The sequence below is a fragment of the Cavia porcellus genome, unplaced genomic scaffold (genome assembly GCF_034190915.1).
Source record: "Cavia porcellus strain 051 isolate PalLab524CR breed Dunkin Hartley unplaced genomic scaffold, mCavPor4.1 scaffold_30, whole genome shotgun sequence".
Lineage (NCBI taxonomy): Eukaryota > Metazoa > Chordata > Mammalia > Rodentia > Caviidae > Cavia > Cavia porcellus.
In genome coordinates, this window is record NW_026947513.1 from 12,395,877 (window position 1) to 12,414,847 (window position 18,971).

Consider the following 18,971-nt stretch of genomic DNA (forward strand, 5'->3'; position numbering starts at 1 on the left):
TTGTTTTCCTTTTTCATTCTTCCTCTCTCTTTGTCTCTGTCTCTCTCAATCTCAGTATCTCTGATACTTTGTGTTTCTGTCTTTGTCTCTCTGTCTCTGTCTTTGTTTCTCTGACTCTGTGTCTTTGTCTCTGGATCTCACTCCGTGGTGAATCTCTTACCATAAATCAGGGAAGATTTAAATTTCATTGAACAGTGATTTTTATCAAAGCACCCACAGATTGTATTACAAAGCATAATAAGGGTTCTCAGAAGACTATTACTCTGAAGAATTCTAACAATAAGTGTAGTGAGTAATATTTATCTCCATAACCATCAGAATCTTTTAATACTTCACCACTGAGTACAGATCCTTCCTTCACACAAGCAAAATCATTATCTTACAAGAATACTCCTTTTGTACACCAAGGGCCCTGACATTCTCAGAGATTGTACTTACTTTAGGCAGGTGGCTAAATGTTCAAATGATTTACAACAGGCGGTCCCTGCAGACATCACCTGTGTTATGCGTTTTATGCATTAAGTTGTTTCTGTTCTACACACAGACATGAGAGTATTGAAAATTTTGCTTAAATTCTATTATTAATCCATTTATTCTCGTATGCATTATCTTGTGAGCCTATCCCATAATCTTATTGGGGTCTAAAATCATTTCATTTCTTATATTAGGGGAATAAAACACAATGTCTTTGGTCCTGCAAGTGCCATTATTTGAAAGTTTAAAAGTGCCTAGTGTCTGAGTGCTAAAGTTGGTCTCCTCCCACTTCCCACCTGCCTTCAAGTCTATTAACCCAGCTAGGAATGCCAGTTTCCCCAGGCAGTATTTGGTCTCCAACCCCAATCCCCTACAGCATTTCTATTATGTCCTCCAATCCCTTTCAGTCCTGGTAAATCCTTACTTCCTCAGGTGAGCATTTGTCTTCCTTTGAAGGAATTTCCAGCTTTTATAATGTTATTCATAAATACCTGCTCATCACTTCATAATTAGGACTTTTCTGGTTAAACAAATATATACAAATCCAATTTACTACTGGATTTTAATGTCTCAAGTTTCCAAACCTGAGTCACAGTCACAGACTGACTTACAGTAACTCCAGGAGGTTTTATATCAACTACGAACTGCCCTTTTAAAACCTAGTACATATAATATCATGGCGACTGCATCTGGCTGCCATTGACAAGGTCTTATTGCTTATGCTTCATATCCTTCCTGCCAGGATTTAGAACAAAAGTCATTATTCTAAATAAATGTAAACAATTACATTGCATGCTTTTCAAGGTTAAAAATCAGTGAAAATTTTTGTTTCCATCAAAACTAATCAGTAGTCTATTTGTAAAATGTGTAAATATTAAACTAAACATTTACCAAGTTCAGTTTTATAAGTAACAACAAATTATTTAAAACTATGCTTATTTATAAACAATTATTCCTACTGAAAAATATAATTGCAATGATGAAGATATATTAAATACTGCCAACCACATTAAAAACAACGTGAGCGAGAAAACAGACCTTTATACTTACCTTTAAAAACCTTTTGTATACAACAGCTGTGTGAAACATCTTAATGATGTTTAGGTCCAGTGTCTTATTTGTGAGATTGGAGCCAATCCACTTGGATAGCTCTAGCTTCTTTTCTCTGTGCCACTTTGTACTTATTTTAAGTTTTCTAGCTATGTTTTAATTATTTTTATAAAAAATATGCATAGACGCCCTTTACCGTAGTTTATTGTTGCCCTTGACCCCATCTGATCACTGTCTATGGAGTGACCTTCAGGGTTTCCTGGAATCAGAGCAGAACCAGACTCACTGATGAATGGGGGAATTTCTCCTGGAGGAGGCAAGAATTGTACTTTCCTTCTTCCCCCTTTTCCTTTGCCTTTGTTTTTGTCGATAATTGCAATAATTGACTTGTATTTCAAGAAAGTTTACAATGTGGTGGCCTATTAAGAAATTTGACCAAGTCCCTTTTACTAAATAACTACATTGTTTTTAGAAAATTATTCTGAATTGCATGTTAGATTTGCCTTTATTTATTCTGGGTCCTCCTCTTCAGTGTGGGAGGTATGAAGGTTTCGTATTCTTTTAATTTAGCAAAATGTGTAATGAAAATTTATCAACAACTGATTCATACACTACATATAAACTGCTGTCAAAAATTAAGGGATTTGGTATGGTTGAAAAATACAGGGGATGTTGGATTTGTGTAAAAAAGAAACTTATTGTAGTAAAATAAACACTGACATCAGTTAACTTCAGAATACTTCCCCTTGTTTCAAATTTGTCCCCTTGTTTCTGCCACTTCTAAAGCAGTCTTGGAAAGCCTCTTTTTGCGATGCTTCTAGGTGTGCTGTTGTCTTAGCTACCTTGTTATCCTGAACTGATTCAAACCATTTAACTTTCCCAATCATTTTAACTTTAGGGAAGAGTCAAAAGGACCAGATCCAATGAATAGGACACACTTTAACATTTTCACTGGACAGAAATTGCAGTAAATAGTTTCTCTCTTGGATAAATAAACCAAGATTCCTCGAAATTTAACATATGGTAATATAAATCAGTCTTGAATCAAGAAAAACTAATTACCATATCTAATAATAATTGAAAACAAATTTGTCTTTAAAGAAAACCATCTAGAAATTATTTCTAATATTTGGGACCCTGAATTAATATCAGTTTGTATAAGTGAGAAAAATGAACAAGTCATCAGATTGCTGAATGAACGATCTGTTAAGGAATATTTTAGCACCAACTGACATTAATGCTTTAACTTTTTCTGATAAGTAAGGAAATATTAAAGATAAGAATAAATCATGATATGTTCAAAATCACAAATTAATTTGATATTGGTAGGCTATCTGAACAATACATTAAAAGTGGCTAGATTTTGGCAACACAATTCAGTGACTGAAAACATCTCTTCTAGATCACGATAGGAATTTTTTTTTTATTTTCAAACATTGTTCTACTCTGCACTAGTCTGAGAAGAATTATCATATGATCTGGAATTTAGGCAGTTACTTCCTTTTCTCTGCCTCCTAGTGTGTTATTCTTGATTCATTTAGATGTGTTTTGATTACCAATCAGATTGATAGGTATTGAAGTCAGGGGCTACATCTTTACTGTTTTTATCTGTCTCAGTAGCCACAGAATATGTGACATGAATTGTATTCTTCAGTGTTTGTTGGACTAGTTTCTTTAGGGTAAGTTCCTACTCCATAAAGGCCACTTAATCTTACTTTCTAGCATGTTTTTATCCACAACCTGATGCTTATGGTATCAGAGGTTTCATCCTGCGACTGTGTTAGGACTTTGCTATGGATGACACTCAGCAGCTATATACCAGCTTCTCCTTCCTTACATCAACAAAGTTGATAGTTTTTAAGAGTAAGAAACCTTCTGATTTCTTTGTTCTCTTATATAGAGAGTGAAAGTGCTCTTTTCTTTATGATATATCAGGTAATCAGTGACTGCCTTGTATCTTGCAAGTTCTTACATCAAATAACATTAGGCATAAAATGTTCAACACAACCACACTATAAAGTTTTAATAATAAAACACATGTTCTTATATATTTAATAATTAAGATTAACAATTCAAGAGCATAATAATCTGAATCTCACTAGATTATTAAAGTTAAGATTTTATAGATAATCTAGAATGTTTTATTTTATATGGAAAATATTTTTAGCTATCATAGAGAAAAATAGAGTTTCCTTCTTTGCTTTATACAATTTAGTCCAAGCATTGAGTAGATTAAAATATAAAATGCAGGCAAACATGAACGTTAAGTATTATTCCTATCTCCAGTGTATGTATTGCATTTCTTCCCCTAGTGTATTCCTAAGAGAAGAAAATGCAGGTCTTGCAAAGGAAAGTAAATAAGATATACTCACATACAAATGACTCACTTATTGTTGAATGAGGAAACGGCCTTCAAGTATCTGTAGTCCAAATTACTTATTTCTGCATTCCTAAAATGTGTTTCAAAGATTTAGACAATCATTAATTTTTAAAAGGAAATTAATTTTGGTTTTGTATGTAATATAAACTTCCATCAGAATGTACATTTGGCTGTAATTCTGTATAATTATTTAAGGACAAATGAACCCTTCTTGTCTTAGTTCTTATTGAAAAATTATTGTTAATACCATCATAAAACACAAAATCAATACTTCTTAAAGCATTTTAAAGCCCCCCTCCAAAAGTGTTGAATTATTTGAAGGCTTTATTAAGTTTATTGACAGTAGATTATTGTTTGGAAACATATTTCATATTTGGATGCCTAGAATTATGACAGATTTAGTTACAAGGGAAATGAATTTGATGGATAACACAAGAAGCATTGAACTGCGTGAAAAATATTGCAATTGTTCATAATATTACTGCTTCACATTGAACTATCTAGTGCCTTGTAGCCCAAGGTTTATTAGAAATAAAATCAATTTTAGACAATAAAAGCCTATATTCTGTCACTGAATAAAACATGATCTTCAAAGATCCTCTTTAAAATTAATAAAATCTACCAGTTTATGTATTATAATACAGCATCCAGAAATAATAAAGGACACATTGTTCACTCTTCTTAACCTTGCTCCTTTGTGTGAAGTCCTGTGCCAGTGTCAATCTGATACGAAAATGCTTTGTGCTCTGTCTCAGTGAGTTGTTCTCTTTGCAAAAATGTTATCCTCATTTTCTTCTCCCATCTCCATTCTCCGGTACAGAGACAATCAAGATTCATATATTTTACACTTTAGAAAGCCATCCACCTTCCTGGGCCTCACTCTGTTCATTTCTACTGTTAAATGGGTTCTTTTAGAAGAGAGTTAAGGGCAAATAGAAGGATAAACTTCAATCAGTCAGACGATATGGTGGCTGTGCTTAAAGATAACATCGCGTATTCTTAAAAATTATTGAGTGTATATTTCAATGTTCTCACCACAGAAAACTGGTAAGTACGCCACATGATCCATGTGTTCATCTGTTAGACTGATTGATTTTTTGTACATATTTGAAAGCATCATGTACATGACAAGAATGTAAAACTTGTGTCCACTAAAAATTAATTAATAAGGGAAGAAGAGAATTGCAGGGGCAGTGGTACAAAGGAGTCAAGGTAAAGGTAGAATCCCAGGGACTTTGTCTAGTTTGTCACGGAGTCTTCACAGGTGTTTTCAGGAAGTTCTCTCACTCGTACCTTCTCTCCCCGTTTCTCCAGCTTCTGTCACCCTCCGATTCTTGGCTGGGCCCCGATCCTCTGTTTTGTTGTTGTTTTTGTGGTTGTTGCTTCTGCTGCTGTTGTTGTCCGAGTCCTCACAATTTACTTCTCCAGAGGAGACAGACTCCCAGTGCCAGGCAAGCATGACCCCAAACTGCAGATTTCTCTTTTTTTCTGAACAAAACTGCATCTCCTCCCAGGCTTCTTCTTTGGGTATCCAGTTCACACTGCCTCTTTTTCCAGTCAATTAATAAAACAATCCTTAACCACCAGGTAATACATGTTACCTTCTCCGTTACATTCCAAATACATGGAGAATGTCTTAGTTGCACTGATGAAGCATTACTGACCTTACTCATAGGTAACAGTAATCTGCCCTCCTTCTCTTCCCTCCTGTAATTTCTCTGTTGTCCCTCACATCCTCAGGAGAAGAGGAAGATTTGAATCTGTTTCTTATGGTATCTGGAGAGTATTGTAGAGCTGAACAAAAATTTAGAAATTTTGTATTATTGATTTTAGAGAGGATTAAAGATTTAAAGAAAAACACTTCATTGTTTTATACATTAAACATTAATTGCAACTGGGATCTGACAGACACGTGATATATTCTTACTGCAAAATTCAATTCATCATTTATGAGAAGGTAATTGACAACATCTCTACTCTTACTAAGAAACTGCTCGCCTCGTGCTAGGATCAAAGGGAGAGCTGGAGGGACTCTTTTTGTAGGTTAACTTTGGACCTTTCTTCTAGTCCAGAAATCAAGTTAGAGACAGACTGGTCAAATGATCTGGCGAAAAATGTTATCCAGGTTTTCTCTTACCCTTGTATCTGTTTCTATGTGTATATATTTATATTTCTCCTTTTCACCTGTCTAATCCATAATTTATTTTCTTTTTATTAAGACAATAAAACATCACAGTTCCTATTTTTAACTATATTTACTGTGAAACAAATTGCTTTTAATTTACTGGGACAAATCAATCTCCAAAATTTTAAGGATGAAGCAGCTAATTTGTTAGAATCAGTCAATAGGGCAGCATCTAACTTTCAAATCAACTAAGATATTTGTTAAATAAAAAGATGATGTTATCAAAAAATGAGAATGTCTTTTGTTTTGTAATTCAGTCTTCATAAATTTTATAGTTTCTCAGGTAAAACAAAAACAAACATTATCATGACCAAATCTACAAAAATCTATACAACAGAAGATGTTTCATAACCAGAAAAGCAGTGCACTTGCACATTTGCATAATCATTGATAGCTTTATTTTTTTAATCAAACTTCATTGCATGCAATCTTTGAGGGATTTCTTACCCCTTAAAATGTTGCCATGTTTCTGTTTCTAGGAGTATATGGTTAGTACAAATCAAGTAGCCATAATCAGTATGCATTTCTTGTAGAATGGAAACGTAAGTGACATTTTGAAATATTTTAATTGCATGTTCAGAAGTGCTAGTGGATATGCCAAAGTGAGAATAAGATCCTGAAACTAATTAATGTGGTTTCATTTATCAAGAGCACTGGAGCTGTTATAAATACTAATAATAGCATTGTAACAGTATATTTCTGTTGGTCTGTTGATACTACTGTCACAGGGCCCACACCACTGAGTTGAGGAAAGTCTTTGTGTGGATTTAACAAAAAATATTCCACATTTCTCTGTAGCAAATTCTCACACTGAGATTTCTTCATCTTTTGCTAATATATATGGTACTGAAATTGGTTGATCTGAGAAACCCATGTTCATTATTCATAATTAGAGAACTGAGGGAAGTCATAAAAATACTCTAAGGTCAACTATGTTAATTAACACAGAAAATTAAAAAAAATACAATAACAAATCACTTTTGTGAGAGAGCTAAGAATGAGCTGAGGATGTGGTTCACAATGTTGTGGTTATTATTAGTATAAATTCTCAGCTCTTCACTAGAGGCTATACTGGAAAGGTTTTAATCTTTCCTTTCTAGACTAAAGCCCAGCATCCATTTATCATCTTTGAAATTCCCAAATATTTGGTAATCATTTTCATGAGAGTATGCTTCATAGCACTGTTGTATGAACATACAGAAAGAGCAATAGACTAGCACTTGAGATGTGGATTTCAATCTACCATTCTTTGGTAAATTGTTTTTCAATCCATTTTATTTCTGAGATTCAGGTAGGGAAATGGATTCACTAACTTGACTCTTTTCAACTAGCTTGTAAAAGTCCATGATTCTGCTCTCATATATAATTGATGCCTTGAAAAGGAACACAATGAGAGCAAAATTTAAAGGAATAAGTTGCCTCTGAGAGTAAATTGCCTGCCAGTGCATAATTCCAAAAATTCATTTTGCTCGCTGTGAATCATGTCTGAAGGCAGGGAGTTTGCAACATCTAAAACAACATAACTTCCAGGTTAAATGCCAAGGTAATACAAATAGAATGTGACAATAGAATGTGGCGTATTAACTTTAATTTTATAGAGATAGAAGCATAGCTACAGATGAATGAATGTAAACACATAAAGAGAGAGTCTCAAAAAATTGACTCACGTTTCTCACCTGGGGCAAAACACTAGATTAGTAACTATTAAACTGTTAGTAACTATTAAAATAAAGAAAAGGTACATTTGTGTGTTGTTTTATATGTGTTCTTGTTTAGAAAATTCATTTGTCTTTGAATCCCAAGCTCAGCTAATTATTATATTTCTACTCGTATTCCTTTTGAAAAATTATAGATCATCACCTTCATTATTTCAAAAAGTTATTCCAGACAAAGTTGCCTATAGAACAAGACTAGAATTTCAAATATTGTAGCATCTAGTAAAATGGAAAGAATGTAGCTTGGGAAAGAGAATACCTTGGATTTTACTTGGCTCATGCAGACAATTTACTAACTTTGTGACAGTTTGCCTAGCCTCTGTGACTTACTTACCTCTCTTTGAAAAATCAGCAAGATCTCTGATCCCCTGAGTTATGTTAGGGTGATGTGAAAAATGTGCATATGAATCATGTATCATAGTATCTATCATAGAATAGATACCCATCAATTGATGTTCATTTGGAAATAAGAAAACTTCCAAGTTCTTGAAAGTTGTAAACCTATGATTTATCCCTTGTTTGCATGACAGGCATATGACCATGAGGAAACCATTCTTCTTTTGGGTCCAGAGTTCACATCAATAGAAAGAAACGTTTGAACTATGTGATTTCAAAGAGTCTACTACTCTTTCATGCAATTTTATTTCTTTTGGTTATATTCCATTTTAAAAAGAAATCACTAACGACAACAAAATAGATTCATTATGATTCCCTGGCCTACCTGTATCTAACCACAATGATTTTGCATAATGTGGCATAACCTAAGAATATCTTGTCTTGTATTTTTTAACCAATGCTTAATCCTGTTGTAAATTACCTTGAATGCAATATAATTTCCAATTGAAATATTTGTCCAATTGAGAAAGATATTTTTACTTCTTTCTTAAAAACAAAATTTAATACACATATCGAGTTCTTTAAACGTTGAAATTTCCTTCTACAATGAGTTTTATATGTGTTAGTTAAAGTTTCTTTGAGCTACAATTAATTTTCTTCACAGGCTAAATGGCAGCTACTGATTACACTGATATGCAGGTATCTGTCTTGTCTTCCCGAGAGGTCATTTTTATTTTTTTTATATTAGTCTTTGTTACCTGAAGAATTATTCTTTTTTATGTCTCATGAAGATATGATGCAACAATTAATGTCTTTCTTAAGGCATTTAAGCAAACAAAATAACTTTATTCATTGTAGGTCAAGCAGTTGGTCTTGCATAGAGATTATAGCAAGTCTATAAACAACTGTGAGAGGTGTTTGGAGAACACTTGTTTTACTGAAGAAATTTAATGACCCTTTGATTTTTTTTTGAAGAAATGGTTGAACAATGACAAAGGTGATCTTTGTATAATTCAGTTCTTCTTATTGTGAAAATTTTAATTATTCTAGCATAATCAGAATCTACTTGACAATATCTTTACCTTGGGAATAAACTATTGCAATACACTGTAATATTTTATTACATAGAAAGAACAACTCTTAGATTGTAGATTAGATAAACTAGTTTTTTTCCTCAGTCTGCTCTTTAGGATTTTATGACAGAAGAAGCTAGTATATATTATTCTTCTATAGTATCACAAAACTTTTGTCTCTTCCTACTCAGACAGAACCAAGAAACAGGAAAAACCCAAACAACAATAAAACCAAACATTAAATTGATGTAGTGTTTATCACTTTGCCTATTTACTGTTCTAACTTTCATGAATTTGACTGAGAGATCACCTGAAAATGTTTAAAAAATATTAATCCATACTATTTTATCCCCATTTTTACTTGAAAATTCTGTTTACCTATTCTAATATGTTTTTTTTTTCCTGTGTGGGCAACCATCTAATCCTTTAAAAGCTTCCAAATTAAGATATCAAATTAGATCCAGCAACCTCATTTAATAGCTATAAAATACAGAAGTTGGTGATATTATCTCTGAGACATTTGTCATTAATAATTAAATTGTGTTGTATAGTTCTAAATCACCAAAATGGTTTATAAAATAGCAATTTCCTCCTTTTCTATATACTTACATAGGATTAAAAAAAGCAAAACTGAACACATTTAATTCAATAAATGTATCTATCTCTCATATATGTGTCTTTAATGTAATAGTACCATAGGAACATGTTTTATTTTAAAGATTAATTTGAACATGAAACATCAAAATAAAATATCAGTGCATAGACAGTTACTAACTGAGATACAGGAAATACTTATTAGGGCATTTCAGGAGTGTGTGTCAGGGAAAAATATCCACTAGGTGCATTAGGGGATATTTAATTTTTAGAAAGTGCATTTCACTGCAAATGGTGGGCATTCACTATGTCACTGTCAGTTAAGTATAAATTATTTTAAGGACCAGATTTGCATCTTGAAAACATGCTACTCTCTGGAAACCACACAGACATGAGTTACATAAAAAATATCCATTTATAAAAATTGTGTGTTTCACCCAATTTGGCTGTATGAATATCCACACGAGAAAGGAATATTAAACCGTTAGCCATCCTGGAAGGCAGATGGAAACTGCGTGATAAGAGCATGTGATAAAAATGAGAGAATAATTTTGTGGAATGACATTATTTTGGCATATTTATGCCCACTGACCTATCAGCTCCACTGCACTTCCTTACATAATGAACAATAGAATATTTTGATTTTGAATTGATATTTTAGACACGTCAATATATGGGTGGATAGAATTATCACTTGCATACTCTTTGTTATAAACAATTGTAAACACTGTAGTGTGATATAAATACAAAGTGTTCTCAGTTTTTGAGAAACCTAGCATTTTCCATATGCACTGTCATATCCCATTCTTTTTCTAATATTCATATTTCATTAGCATTTGGTACATGGGCCTTGGGAATACTTTTGGAAAAAATATATAACTATGTCCAGTCTATATTTATGAACAACTCATCATTTAAGCTACCATCAAGGCCAAGTTAGTTTGTGTAAGATACTAAATTCATTTAAATTCCACTTTCTTCTCACTTTCGATGTGCAAGTAGTTTTACTTGGATGCTTTAGCAATACAAATTGAAGTTTGCAACATGAACTGCTGATGCTAATTTGATTACTTTTGTATTAATGTTGAGTGCTACAAAATTAGCAAGAGTTTGTTTAAAAGTGAAACTGGGAATGGAAGAACTCTTTCTCTGTGACCCTCTGCAATGATGGTAGAATTAATGCATGCAAATTAATGCTTGTTGGTTCTCATAAAGCCATGTATGCAACTTTGAAGCAAACAGTTTAAGATTTTTAGAAAACTTGACAGCTTGCTTTCTTTATTTAAATTATGATTCATCAGGAGTCTTCAATCTACTTTTTTAAGAAATCAGAGAGTTTAAATCTATTTGAAATATTCGTTACAGATGCATTAGGCCACAATCTATTTTTAGCAGTAAAAATGTTTAACATAGTAAAGCTAAGGTGCCTGAATTGTGAATTTAACACTTTTGGAGAGAAGTAAATCAAGCTTTTATTTTAAGAACATACTCATTTCTTTAATTACTTGTACCATTTGATGAAGTTGAAGATATTTCTAATAACTTGCAGTGACAATATAGTATGACTGTATGATTGCAAATTATAGACCTAAAAGCTGTTGAAAAATTAATTTTCTACCTTTTTGAGATAGTGTTTGAAGTTGGTATCTCACCAGGCATATGTATCTCACTTGTATGGAAGCTGTCTTTTCCTTTATAAGCTGTCCCATCTCAGAGGCCGCAATCATGCCGGCCACCTGTCGTGTACCTGCAGTGTGCATGTTGCTTTTTTGTTTAGCAATGAATTGTCTTTGTAAGTGTCTGTCTGTGACTTGCCTTATGCCTGAAAGTCTCTATGCTCGTTAACCTTTTACAGGTGCCGCACCGTTTCAAGGAACTGCAGGTACTAAAAGAATGCGCAGTACTGATAAAACACAAAGACAGCACAGCTAAGCGGCTCTTCACTTCCCTTGCATGCTCACAGGCAGTGCTTGGCAGAGGTTGATAGAAGACTTAGTGAGTTAGAGGACCAAGCCAAGAAAGCGAATCTGAGGGCAATTAAGGTCGGGTGGGGGCTGTCAGACATTTTTAAAACTTTATTGCCTACGTGACACTCCCAACTTTTGTCCCTTTAATTATATATTTTGTACAAAAAGAGAGTGAGGGAAATTGACCAAAAATTATTTATATGCCAAAAAAATTGTGTTACCATTTAGTCATGTGCTCGGGAGTTTTTTAAAGAGCTCTGAATAATATATAGATATGTATGGTATATGGATATGTAATACAGAGATTTACTAGATTAAACATGTTCATGAATGGAAATTAGTATACCAAGGGATCATAAAATGGGTACATTAAAGATTGAATATTGAATTATATGTGACTTATCCTTTTTATAATTATAACAGAATTTAATATAAGATAAGATCAAGAATTTAGCATTGTTTCACATTTTTTTCTTAAAAGTACATAAAATTGCACTTAACAGAGGAAAGTGTAGACAATGGGATAACATCTGAAAAGCAAGCATGTGTGTGTACATGTGCATTTCTCCTTAAATTTCACTGGAAGGAAAAAGAAAAGATCCTCATTCTTTCAAGACATTGCCTCCAAAACTGATACTATTTTATTGTTTAAAATATTCACACGGATTTAAAAATATGCTCTTTACTTAGAGTAAAAATTTTAAGAATCATACAAATCATTACACCTTGGGTAAAGCTTTACTAGGTAGATATTAAGTAGACTTGGAAAGCCAGACCTGGTGATGCATACCTATAACCCCAGGACTCGAGAGGCTGTGGCCAGGGGGGTGACAGATTACATACTTGCCTGGACAGCTAAGCAAATTACTGACACCTGTCTCAAAAGAAAAATATATATAAAAAAGAACTCAGAACATGACTCAATGTGAAGGCCCCTGGATTCAATCTCCAATACCACTCCCTCCCCTCTTAAGAAAAGAAAAGAAAGAAAAGAAAAGAAAAAGTTAGGCAAATCAGTCATACAATCTACCAATTTACCACCTTCAATAAGTGATATTGTGATTATGATAATTATGCTATTAGAATAATGAGGCCAAAGACTCTTTGTCACCGAAACCATTTTCAAAGGCTAAAATTGGGCACAATATGATGTGAGCACATTTCTACATAGTGGCTTCACAGTGCACAATGCTGTCTTGCTCAACCTCTCATTTTAAAAAATGCAAACTCTTGCATAACTCTATGTAAATTATTTAAAATAACAATCTCATCCCTTTTTTATGAATGAGTTTAAAATAATCGTCTGCAGTATTTTACATGCGTGATGAGAGAAAATAGATGTTGAGGAATCCAGGCAAGCATTCTCTTATCATCTCTCCAAGTAACATTTCAGGAAGTTCGAATGCTCTTTGCTTTGCTCTTCTCTTCCTCCCCTCACACTGTTTCTCACAATCCAGATGTTATGCTTTTCCACAAGTCACCTGTTAAATACCATTCTTTCATCATGACCTGAAAGCATTCGAGTCACCACTGAAATGTTGCAAGTCCTGCAAAGCTATCCCTTGAAATTCGTCACTCACGGATCCCTGCTCCCTATTCTCCAGGTGTAAGGTCAAGGTCTAATTTAGAGAGCCGTCCTTCGTATTTAACAGACAGCATGTCCACTGATGCCGTGTAAGCTAGTGTGAGACTCACCAGTGCTCTGAGCACAGTTATGACAGGGGGAAAGGGGCAGACACTGTGCTTGGGAGAGGGCTGAGTACAGAAGATGCTTGAGCAAAGCAGCACTGAGTCCTTAGTTTCATTTACATCAGTGCACCAGGGAAGGAGAAACTGACTTTATTTAATCTTAATTAGCACTTAAACACATTCAGCTCATGGTGATCATATTGGACAGCGCCCATTGGGTGCTCATGTTCTCTTTTAACGTTGGAAGTTAAAGAGTGAATGTTTTTAATTTAGAGTTTGAAATAGACATGAAAGAATAAAACTGGTCATCATACTTGTGGATATTCATTGTTCCTTTAGTAAATTCCAGATTGTACTTATCTTGGTTTCTTATGTTTTTAAGCTCTTTGCTCACTAGTAGACTTATCATATGCTGAAAACTAAGAATTTTTTCTTTGCTCACAGCATTTGTTCAGTAAATGCCAGTATGTTGGCCAGTTTTATATGTTGTGTAAAGGGTCATAAGAAAGGAGTACTTTTCAATTCTTTAATGCTTAAAAATGGGTGATTCCTAACACTGCTGGAAATGAGCAGCTGAGGTATTTTCTCATTTTTCTCAATCACCTGCCACAAAAAGGCATGAGTTAATCAGGATGTCTCAATATCATTAACACACTTACAAAATGTGGTGGGAGCAACACAATTTTCAAGAATTTGAAGAACTGTCCCAAGTCAGGTTAAATACATGTAATCATACTTTTTCTGAAGTTTCTAGTTAATTATAAAGCCATACTGTCATTCACTTTCAGACGGGGTTAATTTTCTATGGCAAACTTGGAAAATATTCATTATAACTTCTAAGAACTTCATTTGTGATCTTATAAATCCCTTGGATAAGTCTAAGAGAGAGGAGCTGACATTAAGAACTAGGATGGAAAAAGGATCTAACAAACAGTAAATCACAAGTTCTCTACTCCTTGGCCCTAAATATTATTAGTAAAGCCCATACACAATTAGGACAATTGCTTCACTATTTTTCAATAATTTCTTGACCCCAGAAAGCCACTAAGAATTTCGAAATATGCTCATTTTTTTCCTTCGTATGTGCTGAATATAAAGTTGTAGGCATTCTAGGCTATGATTCTTCCAATACTATAGTCTGTATTTCCCCTGTATGAGATGATACAGAGATATTGTGGCTACTGTGATTGGCAATTTGCAAGTAGTTTTTTAAAAATAAAATTTAAAAAATAAGATATTTCAAAATCTAGCCAGAATGTTTTTCCTTCCCAAGGTGAATCACAATGCCACATGAGTCAATGCATCCATAAATTTGACTGATGTACAATCTATGGAGAAAGAATCATCGAAGTGACAAAACACTGTGACTGATAGGAATGATGCAAATAATGTCCTCTATTCAGTATAATTTGTTAGTTGTAGGAAAAATATTTTTCTAAGTATAATGTTAACTTTGAAAATACATTGTCTTTTTAGGTTTTAATACAGCTTTACATGAAAAGACCAATTAAAATCAGGGCAAAAATATAATTTTATTTATTCTATTTTATTTTCCAAAAAATATCTTAAGAGATTTTGAAGAACACACTCAATTTAAATTTTTAGCCAAATAGCAATGATCCTAAAAAAGAAAATGTTAGGATTGGAAAATTTAGGTAATTATATATTGAATAAAAATTCAGATGATTTTAAAACATTACAATGTCAACTACGTATTTAGAAGAAGATGACTTTGTATGTATTTCTGTTCACAATGTACAATATCTTCAAAATGTAAAAGTCTAGAAAACTAGAGAAGATCAAAGAATTGTAATGTGCTAAGTATTTGAATAGAAAGCAAACCCATAGAACTCTGAATAGAATGTATACCACATTGCTATCAGACATACCCTACTATCTGATTAAGATGTAATAAACATTGTCAGAAACATCTTTCTTTGATTCTCATAATTTATAATTACTCATTTTTATTAAAAATCTGCATAATATCTAATTTTTAGATGTTGCTCCTAATCATGAAGATTTGAAAGTGGCAAATTTAGCTGGCTATGGGTCAAGATGACTTCAAGTAACTATGTTCTCTTTAATACTCTGGAAATTTTAGTTCAATATCTATAAACAGTGAGCACTGCTTTTGATGACTTTGAGAAAGAAATAAGCAGCCACACAGAAACAGATGAATTTATTTCTACTTTTTTATAGCACAAAGATTCAATTCCTATTTTTTGTGGTGCAAAATAGAATAGGAAAATGAATTTATGGTTGAAAGGCAGCAGATGATAAAATTAATTTGCATCAAACTAATAAGTCAGCTTTCTAACATGCTTGCTAAAGGTATGAAAGATCTAAGTACCATAAAATTTACTAAGCTAATTGAAAATAATTTATTGTTGAACTGTTTTTATTATCATTCATATTTAATAACCTCAGTAAATTTTAAACATGTTTAAGTTTTGAGTATCCAGTATCTTGGTGAAAGTCAAAGTCTTTATGTTTGAAAATGTATAAAAATAGCTGGAGATTTAGTTCAGCGGCATAAATGCCTACCTGACAAGATTAAGGTCATGAGTTCAATCCCCAGTACCATAAAAAAAAGTATAAAAATTTCTATAGTTATTTAAATCAAAAAAGAAAATGTATAAGCATTACTACAGTTATTTAAAAATAGATGGAGTAATGGTGTAAATTTTAAGCATGCAGATATATTAAAAACTACCACCAAAATTGGTTTTGCAGGCTGAAACACCTCAGTATAGATATCTGTGCTGTCTAAAATAGCAGCTACTAGCCAATTGTGAAAACTGAGCAATTGCTATATGACGTGTCCCAATACAGATGTGCTGTAAAAGTATAAGTATGCCAAATTTAGTATAAATAAAAAAGAATGAAATGAATTTCTCATTGCTTCATTCTAATTGCATATTGCCATATCATTTTGCATATACATAGTTCAATGAAACACAGGTTAATGTAACTTTTATTTTTCCTTTGATATTTTGAAACATGGTCACAAGGATATTTTCAGTGGTTTCTAAGGCTCTTAGGGGGTGATTCACATTGTATGTCTATTGTTCAGAGTCGATTCAGACCACCTTTGTCATTATGCACATAAGAAACATTCTGTAGCGTAGAGATAATCAATAGGGCAAGTGTATATTTCATTTTATACTGCTACTATTCCACAAACTTACATTGACACTAATTACTTGTATTTTATGATTTTGAAGTTCAGCAGTCTAATGTTGATACCCACGGGCTAATTTTTTTTTTTAACTTTTTATCCAGCTTTCTTTTTGAGTGGCACAATTCCTCATTTTCAAAAATAACATTAGATTAAGTACTTCCACCACTGTGGTCACTCTGATTCTTTTCCTCTCTTCTTCTCCCCCTGTCTTCTACTTATAAGGGCCAGATGGTTACATTAATGCTTCTTGGATAAATCAGGATAATTTCCCCTCTTTATCACATAACCTAACATAAGCTCGGGCTCTGAAATTCAATGCACATATCTTTAGCCCCATTATTTTACCTCCCATGATGCTTATAAATATGTTTACACTTAATCTAATTTATATATATATATATATATATAATCCATGTGTCATCCATCTATCAATTCATCTTTGTATCTATGTACTATGCATATATATTTTCTTTTTTCCCTAAAAAATGTATTCAGTGTCCTTCTTCAGACTATTTCCCTCCTTTACTTTATGGTTATAATTTTTTATTATCAAACAAGTCTCTTAAAAGCCTCAGACAGATTTTATCTTGCCCAAATAATTTTAGCCAAATGCCAGTAAAACATGGAAGAAGTAAGTTATCCATTTTAATTTTTGTGGTTCTCTTTAGAACAAAATTCCTTGCAGTCTGGAATTATTTGCTGTGTTCTTCAGGTACATTAAAAACAGACCCAGCAACCATAGCAGGAAGAAAGGAACGCAAATTCCAGCGGATAAGCACAGTTTTAATGGGGATAGACTCAGCAGACCTTTCATGAAGAAGAAAAGGCTTTAAGACAAAGCAAATCAAGGAAAGAGGGAAACTACTTTTCTGCCCTTCCATGACACTTTGTTAGTTTAGAACACCTGCTCCGACCTTTGAAGACTCTCTTGGGACTTGCTACTGTTAAATGAAAAGTGAACTCTCTTGGAAAGTGTAGAAATATGGCAGGCATTTGGCAATATCCTTTTGTTTTGTTAGAAATTAAGTTTGATTTAAAAAAACCTACTGTTCATTGGGCTCAGCATTTATCATTGATTTTTGTTGTTGTTTTTATAATACTGTTAGATAACTAGACTTAATTGTAAGGCAGTGGTTGAGAGTAGTACTTAAGAGCCAGATTTTTGGCCATTGCATTTTGGCACGAAAGGACTCAAAGACTTGCAAAGGTAATAATCTGTTGTTTTAAATTAAGGCCATTTTGTAGGCTATTGTATTCTGAAATGCAATATTTAAATTGTTTTCTTCTTTTGATAATTACAATGATTTAACTAGATGCATGAAAACTCTTTATTTGCCTTGTCAATTGTAGAAAGCTAAATTGGCTACTAATTACCACAAGGTGTAATGGTAAAATCATTGAACTCTAAATATGGTGATTTAAACACTATGGATATTTTTTAAAGTTGCATATGTTCTTTTTTCTTTCTTTTGTTTTTGCATTATGTTTTCCTTAAAATATTTACTTTTGAAGGCTTTGTATTATTTCCATTATTTTTATGAGAGCATTTTTTTTTGTCTTTTTCATTTTTTTGTCAGTACCAGGGATTAAACTCATGACCACCTGCTTGCAAGGCAGGTGCTTATGCCGCTGAGCTAAATCCCCAGCCCCATGAGAACATTTATTAGCAATAAATATAATGAAGTTGTGAAGTAAAACAAATCTTTCATAATTTTATAATTTTCTGCTTTTTAATTTTATAAATGCTTATTTTAGATGTTATATAAGAAATATTAGTAGTAACTTGTACAATACAACTATGAAATGGAAAAACCTTATGAACATTATGTTACAGTGGTTGGGAGGGTGTTTTCACTAGCTTTTGAAATCCTTAGAATTAGAGGTGTGTTTCCATAAATTCAAAAATGTGGTTGTGAATAGTAGTAAATTTCAAGTGTTCACACTCTGGGTAAACTTTTTAAAAACCAATGGTGAAGAAAGTGAATATGGTCAAATATGTATACACAAATAGTGATAAATTACAGACTAAAAATTGGTTCAGATATGTGTGTCTCAGAGACACCTACCTACACAAATTACTTTTTCTAAATACATGCAGATAAAGTTGAATTATTTCTTCAGTACAGTTCTGCATGAACATAGCATGTTGGAGGTGATGACATAGACTGATTTGTAAGGAACAATACAAGAAAGTCAGCTGACCAAATACACATTCTGACGTTTCTCTTTGTTTTTACTAATGGGTAAGATAAATAAATTTTCATTAATTACTCAAACATATTTAAATTCTCTTTCTCTTTTGGTAGAAGACTAGGCAAATAGAA

The 18,971-nt window shown here is 32.9% G+C and overlaps 1 protein-coding gene across 7 annotated transcripts in view; it reads left to right on the forward strand.

The window, feature by feature from the left end:
- Window positions 1-18,971, forward strand: part of Pcdh7 (protocadherin 7) — a 380,883-nt gene that overhangs the window by 223,076 nt on the left and 138,836 nt on the right. Inside the window, exon 3 of one of the 7 annotated variants that reach the window (XM_063240463.1) lies at window positions 11,663-11,689. The exons of the other annotated variants lie outside the window; for them this stretch is intronic. Within the exon in view, the coding sequence (XP_063096533.1) occupies window positions 11,663-11,689 (27 nt within the window). The remainder of the gene's footprint in view (window positions 1-11,662; window positions 11,690-18,971) is intronic. 7 annotated transcript variants of the gene reach the window in all.